The sequence below is a fragment of the Sinocyclocheilus rhinocerous genome, unplaced genomic scaffold, assembly GCF_001515625.1.
Source record: "Sinocyclocheilus rhinocerous isolate Xijiao unplaced genomic scaffold, SAMN03320098_v1.1 scaffold1247, whole genome shotgun sequence".
NCBI lineage: Eukaryota > Metazoa > Chordata > Actinopteri > Cypriniformes > Cyprinidae > Sinocyclocheilus > Sinocyclocheilus rhinocerous.
Genome location: NW_015630573.1, coordinates 101,558 through 108,820, shown reverse-complemented (window position 1 = coordinate 108,820; position 7,263 = coordinate 101,558). Strand labels below are relative to the sequence as shown.

At 35.6% G+C, this 7,263-nt stretch overlaps 2 protein-coding genes and 1 long non-coding RNA gene across 5 annotated transcripts in view; 1 reads left to right on the top strand and 2 right to left on the bottom strand.

The window, feature by feature from the left end:
• Positions 1-71: 71 nt before the first annotated feature.
• On the bottom strand, positions 72-3,528 carry sumo3a (small ubiquitin like modifier 3a). 3 transcript variants are annotated; one of them, XM_016553045.1, is made up of 4 exons: positions 3,365-3,528; positions 1,981-2,109; positions 1,727-1,798; positions 72-1,127 (listed from the first exon to the last, which is right to left on the bottom strand). In XM_016553045.1, the coding sequence occupies exons 1-4, from the start codon at positions 3,383-3,385 to the stop codon at positions 1,065-1,067; spliced, it is 285 nt and encodes a 94-aa protein (XP_016408531.1). In that variant the 5' UTR covers positions 3,386-3,528; the 3' UTR covers positions 72-1,064. The 3 variants fall into 3 exon arrangements, with proteins under 3 accessions (XP_016408531.1, XP_016408530.1, XP_016408532.1); XM_016553044.1 differs by lacking the exon at positions 3,365-3,528 and adding an exon at positions 2,977-3,067; XM_016553046.1 differs by lacking the exon at positions 3,365-3,528 and adding an exon at positions 2,367-2,442.
• A 1,450-nt stretch (positions 3,529-4,978) lies between these two features.
• LOC107740579 (pituitary tumor-transforming gene 1 protein-interacting protein-like) overlaps positions 4,979-7,263 on the bottom strand; it is a 5,040-nt gene continuing 2,755 nt past the window's right edge. The window contains exons 4-7 of the mRNA XM_016553043.1: positions 6,770-6,872; positions 6,367-6,432; positions 5,987-6,033; positions 4,979-5,490 (exon numbers count right to left, since the gene is read on the bottom strand). Coding sequence (XP_016408529.1) covers positions 5,444-5,490; positions 5,987-6,033; positions 6,367-6,432; positions 6,770-6,872 — 263 coding nt within the window. The 3' untranslated portion in view covers positions 4,979-5,443. The remainder of the gene's footprint in view (positions 5,491-5,986; positions 6,034-6,366; positions 6,433-6,769; positions 6,873-7,263) is intronic.
• Positions 6,425-7,263, top strand: part of LOC107740580 (uncharacterized) — a 10,846-nt gene continuing 10,007 nt past the window's right edge. The window contains exon 1 of the long non-coding RNA XR_001640089.1: positions 6,425-6,498. This is a non-coding gene — a long non-coding RNA (uncharacterized LOC107740580). The remainder of the gene's footprint in view (positions 6,499-7,263) is intronic.

Genomic DNA, 7,263 nt, shown 5'->3' with positions numbered 1-7,263 from the left:
AAAAAAAGAAGAAAAAAAAGTACCAAACTATATTTATTGTTTACAGTAATAAAAGGACAACAAAAAAAATGTACATAGCAGTACAGAAGGATGCCAACATCTGGAAATCTTTGAGTCAAACTCTCTCTCCCTTTCAGCCATATGAATTACTGTGGGAGGGCAAGAGATGTTAAAAGAAATCAGACCAGTTCTTGTGAGCGATGACAGATACATCGCCTCAACAAAGCCTGAAAGGATTCCCCTTTGTTTTGCTTTAAGTCCTGGTCATAGTTTTGGGATTTTAAAAAAAGGGGCAAAAGTAATGAACAGGAAAAAGATATATTGGTCTTTTAGGTCATTCCTGTTTCCTCAACCAACACTCAAGAGGAAATAGGAATAGTAAATGGATATATTTCTAGACATTTAAAAGTATAAACAAAACTAGTTGGTGTAATCCTGCCCCTATTTGCTAATCGAGTACCATCTTTGGGGTTTGGTTCTGAAAGGGTCACTGTAAATTGTATCATGTAGTCAGTCTCTTCATTTTTAATCGACCTCCACCGAGATGGTTCACAGATCCCGTATCTACAGTGAGCTCATACGAGAAGCGGCCCCATTAAAAGGCAGATGAATACAACACTGGTTGAACACATACAGGCAAATAGAATCCGAGTTGAAACAGGCCTATTTAAAGCTCCCAAGAACTGAAAGGTGAAGGGGAAAAACTATGCTTCCTCACTTTTTATTGGGCAGATATACTATGGAGGGGGTGAACGGTTCCTGGGGCTTGTTGAGTGAATCGGTGTTCGGAGCAAGATAAAACCCTGCATGGTGGCTGGTGTGGATATTCTGAACAACTACGCCCTCTGGCAGCCTTCTTGAGTTTGTTCCCCCACCACAGTAGCGGTCTAACCATTGCGCATTTAAATATTACTGGAAACACATTTGCGATGCCCACTCTAGGAAAGCTAGAGATGACAGAAAAGAGACAGAGAGAAAGAGAAGGGGAAACCACGTGAAAGCATCTGAATGAAACATCATGAGGAATAAAATAGATAAGTGTGGGGCCCAGGTGGTGTGGAGTTTTAGCAGGAGCCGCCAGTTTGCTGCTGAAATACGTCAATTGTGTCCTCGTCCTCCATCTCCAACTAACAAATGCAAAGTTAACATTAGGTAATACATTAACTAACAACAAAAAATACATTAGTTACAGTATTTTTAATCCTTTTTTAATATTAGTTAGTAAAATATTACAGTTTATTGATAGTTTGTGTTAACTTGGGAAGATTTAATTAATATAAACAGATACAACTTTACATTTTTAATGCAACAGTAAATGTTGAAATTAACATTAAGTAAGATTAATAAATGTTAACAATTGACATTGTTAGTTAATAACTAATGCTACAAATGGAACCTTACTGTAAAGTGTTACCCAATTAGGTTATCAAAATTATATTTATTATTCAATCATCTTTTGGTCACACAAAAAAACGAAATAAATAGAATAAATAAGTAAATACATTTGTAGTTAGCTGCAAAGGCAATATTTCTCAATTGTTTAAAGGACTAAAATTACTAAAACAGAAAAAAAACTAATAAATTGACAAAAACACAATTACTGAAACTAAAATGAAAAGCAAAAACCAACATAAAAGTCCATACAAAATATTAATACTATATTAGTATTCAAATAGCACTACAATAACACGAGATTTTGTCACAAAAAAGGGTCACTTTTACTCACCTGCGCCGGTGTGTCTGTCTCATTAATCGGTTGCCCGTCAAATCTAAATCTAATCTGTCTTATCGACAAACCCTGAAATAAAAGCAATATTTACATCAGTCTTGGAACTGGATATATTATAGAATTTTAATAATACTTTAAATAAATATGGAGTTCTACGATCGTTTTGTGTTCCAAAATCACAGTGACTCACATGGACGGCCCACACAGGGTTTACCATGAGCATGATTATTGATCTAGTGGAATTGCCTTACCTGTCTCTCACAGTACGCTTTCATTAATTTGCTGAGTGGCGTGTGCCTTTTAATTTTGAACTGGACCACCGAGCCATCCTGCCCCGCCACCTTCAGATTGATGTGGTCGTTCTCTGTTTTCACTCCCTCCTGAAACAATAACAATAAAGTGCATGTATGAGAAGGCAGCGAAGATCAAAGTGCAAAATGTACACATATGAGATGCATGAAACACAATCCTGCTTTGCCCTTGGAGGGCTATAACTTAAGCAGTGAACAAGGCCTAGAAGTGGATGCTAAGTTTTTAAAAACTAAGTGAATTGAGGGGGGTTAAAAACACATTTTATAATGTTCAGAACATCCAACTATTCAATAGTAACAGCAGCAGTGAAGCGAACGAGACGTACAAAAACAGACATGCAAATATTAGCCGTCTAGTCAAACATTGTTGCAGCTCTGTGCGCCATTTTTAAGCATCTGGCGCAGCGAGGTGCAAGTCAGAACTCAATACCGTAACCGACGGATTAATCAAATCAAACTTCTTAGGTGAATACTTTTGACTAGCGTGGAAAATACACGGTATCCGTTCATTTATCAACCAAATGGCGGACGACAATTGAGTGCTGAGACGCTCTTTTATATTCCGTTTCGCGGTTCTTGCGGCATTTTCTTACGCTAGTGGCGTAACGTGGCCGGTCAGCGCCACTCCGCTCTCACAAAGAAAAACCCGCAAACGCTGAATTACACCGGAAAAACGCGCGGTGCGTTTCAAAATAATGGCGTTCTTTGACTGACCATTTAAAACACGCTTTAATAAAAACACAAGCCTGAAAATTAAAAACGGATGGCGTTTATATGAAAACAAGACAAAGCTTGCGCGCCGACCGCCTTTCTCCCGCATATATGCGCAATCTGACTATCAGCAAGGTTGCACAAAATGAAACTGGAACTCGGCCTCACGCGGCTCGTTTTGAGCAAAGCTTCAAAATACGGCAAAATTAAAAATCGGATGCTCACCTTAGGCTTGTCTTCGGACATTTTTGCAGGTGTCTGTTGGTCTATATTATGGAAATATACTGAACACAAGATGCACTCTCCACACTAGACTAGAGCACCCGCAAACGCTGAATTACACCGGAAAAACGCGCGGTGCGTTTCAAAATAATGGCGTTCTTTGACTGACCATTTAAAACACGCTTTAATAAAAACACAAGCCTGAAAATTAAAAACGGATGGCGTTTATATGAAAACAAGACAAAGCTTGCGCGCCGACCGCCTTTCTCCCGCATATATGCGCAATCTGACTATCAGCAAGGTTGCACAAAATGAAACTGGAACTCGGCCTCACGCGGCTCGTTTTGAGCAAAGCTTCAAAATACGGCAAAATTAAAAATCGGATGCTCACCTTAGGCTTGTCTTCGGACATTTTTGCAGGCGTCTGTTGGTCTGTATTATGGAAATATACTGAACACAAGATGCGCTCTCCACACTAGACTAGAGCAACACAGCTGCCGACGGGAACGCGCTTTCCTTTACCTACTTTATCAACGATTGGTTGGTTTCGGGTCACGTGATGCTCCTGTAGTTCGTGGGAGCGAGCAAAGCTCCCCGCTGATTTCTGTGGATAATCAGGCCTGTGCTCATCATGTACTTTTAGGTCTTGAGATCAGGGCTAATGAATTAGTTGATTTTTTTATTAAAATGTACATATTGCTTTAACAAGAGACACAACTGTAGTTGATAGGCATAATTCCTCTTTTGTGACCCTGGATCACAAAACCAGCCATAAGGGTCAAGTTTTTGAAATTGAGATTTATACATCACATTGAAGCTGAATAAATAAGCTTTCCATTGATGTATGGTTTGTTAGGATAGGACAATATTTGGTTGAGATACAACTATTTGAAAATCTGGAACATGAGGGTGCAAAAAAAATGTATCAAAATCAAAATATTGAGAAAATCACTTTTAAAGTTATCCAAATGAAGTTCTTAGCTATGCATATTACTAATCAAAAATTATTTTTTGATATATTTATAGTAGGAAATTTACAAAATATATTCATGGAACATAATCTTAACTTAATATCCTAATGATTTTTGGCATTAAAGAAAAATCACTAATTTTGACCCAAGCAACGTATTGTTGGTTATTGCTGCAAATATACCCGTGCTACTTATGACTGGTTTTGTAGTCCAGGGTCACATTTGTATATAATGGTGCTCTTTGTTTTCTGGCCCAGTTCTGTTATGTGTTGAATAGCAAGTTGTCAGGTTTTTCACATCAGCTGTTAGTGTTAAAAGAGTCCTAATGCAAGTATTGAGAAGGTAAAAAGAGAAACTGAAAGCAAATGCCTTTTTATGTTACACAGGAATGCTCAGGCCATGTGTCACTGTCAAATGCTGGTTTGGCCTAGTTTCCCTTGGCCTTTGTATCTAATGTATGTGTTTTATTAGCATGCAGTCAGAGAAAAGTCAAAAACATGATATTTAGCTGTATCCAACCCAATAATCTGATTTGATTTGAACAATTTTTACACAAATTGTGATGGAGATTGCATTCATCAGCCTCAACCTTCAGCTCTGTAACCCACATATAAGTTTATCAATGACTTCTAACTTGCCACCCCTACTGAGAGACACATTTGCAGCCCTGTTTCCCATTCTGGTGCTGTAGTTTTTATTTTATGTTTACATTTTTATGAACATTGTCATATTGTATAGATTTCAAAGTGATAGTTGATTAAAAACTATATACACCATATTTCTAAGTAATATTATAAAATAACTCTAACTATATATATATATACTGTGTGCATATATATATATATATATATACAGGTATATATATTGCAGACCTTATAGAAAAAAAAAAAAATGAAATAAACAGCTCATATCCCAAGGTCAATCAACATTTTAACATTTAAACACCTCCACGCTGACAATGTTTTGAAAAAAACAAAACTGTGAAATTACATTCAAGTCAAAACAGGCAAGCAAATTTTAATTATTATAATTTTTTTATTCAATAAATGAGTATATTACATCAGCAGGTATTTACCAAATATCCAAATACTGTATCTTAAAAAGGTCTATTAGGCTATGAAAAACAGTCATGGACTAATAAGTAATCCTCAATCTGTTCCAAACCTAGCAGATGCTTATGCTTATGCTTGGCTTCTGACGAGAGCATTAGATATGTTGTTTTTTATTATTATATTTTATTATTTTTGTTTCAGTGAAACCTATTTTTGATTAAAATAATACAAAAGTTACTTTCATATTATGATGGTGGGGTAGCCTTTGTGGAAAATTGTATTTAATAAAATAAATTAACAGAAATGACAATAAATTGAATTTGACTTAAGCCGGAAAATCATCATTTCGAGCGCAGTATGAATCTTATTATTTAATCGATTTTAATCATTTTCAAATAGGCAGCAGATAGTCAAAGTATTCATCTTTAAAACAGTGCACCGATCATTTTAGCTGGGATTGTCAAATCTGGCATAAGGACTTGCCCTGCTGAGACCTGATAGAGAGAGACGGGGAAAAAACACAAAAGATAACATTATATTAATTAATCAAATATACATTTCAAACAAATATATAGAAACAAACATCTTTTTCTTTTCTAAAAAAAAAAAGGCCATTGAACAAAATCTCGAAGACCTTGCTCAGTAATGTTTAATTTTATGAACACACAAATCTGAATGTACACATTTATCATGATTCATGTCCAGGAGTGTTTACTAAAGAAACAGAAAAGAGGCCAAATTGAATAATTACCACTAGAGGGAGCACAACTTCATAAAGAATTTGACTAGTCATAACGTTTTAAAAACATGCAGCATTTTTTGAAAACATTCCAAAACATTAGGCTGGACCTATTTTTAAAACACTGTCATATGCTCCTTACCTTTATATTGATTGACAGCATGATTTTTTTTTCTTGCACAGCCAGCGTAACAACCAGTTCAAATTCACTTATTTATGCAGTTTCTGAGATGAGGGAATTGTTGACTCACCATATTTTTGTCGGATCTCATCATGTCTAATCTTCAACTCAGCTTTTCTGTGAAACATAAATTCCTTGTGAAATCACACTCACACCCCAAAGGTATGTTGACGATCTGTACTCATTACAGCTGTAGAACAGGTTTCTCATAGAACATCATTTGTCACATCTTAGTTACTCATAACATAATATGTTTTGTCTGCTTTGAAAATTCAAATGTTGATACACTACCCATGATGCATCTGCATGTACATATATATGTATGGATAAAAGCAGATGTTCAATACAAAGTACTTAATGAAAACGTCCATTATTCCCCTTTTAACTGGTTTTACATATTGTAACTCCTGTAATCTCCATTTTGAATATTCAAATGTCAATCACTCTTACCTCTGCTCTTGTTTTGTTTTTCTCTTGTCTGATTGCCGGTTCATCCTGTTTTCAGATCGAGCAGATCTGAAAGACAACGTTTGTTAAATTGAGAAAGTTGAGTCGTCCAGGCCTTTCTTTAATGATCTAGAGGTCTCTTGGTTCTCTGCCATTTTACAGCGATGCAGAAAGTTTGACCAATAAGTAAAGAAAGTAAAAGTAAAAAAAAAACAGTCTAAGTCTGATTATTTTGACTTTATCTACATTTATGCAAGTAAAAGTAATTACAGCCTGAGGGAGGTGACATCAACTCCCTGTAGAATTTAAGAAAGCTAAATGGAGGGTGTGACTTATTTGTCAACCATATAATAAAAGTTGATGTGACATGCAATAGGTCAAACACATCTCGTATGTTCAGACTTACCCAATGTTCTCACACTTGCAGCAGCAGAAAATACACAGCAAAACACTAATGAGGAGGAGCGCTCCAGCCACTGACAATGTAATGATCAAAATCTGGAAGTTTACTGAATTTCACAAAAAAAAAGAGAAAGTTGTAGAAAGTGTTAAAAAATTATCTCCAGGTGATGCTGTATCAACTCACATAACATTTATGGCAAACACATGTGATTATGAATATGGCGATTATGGTGATGAAGTACTGTAGTTAATTTTTTAGTTACGTACAAAATTTGGAATTTGGGCTAGAGAAAAGACTACAGACAATCCTATGTGTTTGCTTGTTTATGACTGATACCAATTTTAATTATGTTCAACCTTCACATTTGGGTCCGTTTTGATCAAGAGATACATAAACAATTCTAAAAATAATTAGTTTTTAGTAAGGGAATGAAACGTTGCAAATTAAGACCTTTTTTCTCAGGTTTTTGAAAAATGAAATATACATATTTTTTGCAT

Bases quoted from the DNA above. Each gene is read 5' to 3' on its own strand.
- sumo3a (XM_016553045.1), bottom strand. From the start codon at position 3,385: ATGTCCGAAGACAAGCCTAAG. The intron at 1,799-1,980 runs GTAAGGCAATTC...CTTTTATTTCAG, and splicing joins AAGCGTACTGTGAGAGACAG to GGTTTGTCGATAAGACAGAT. The intron at 1,128-1,726 runs GTGAGTAAAAGT...TGCATTTGTTAG, and splicing joins AGACAGACACACCGGCGCAG to TTGGAGATGGAGGACGAGGA.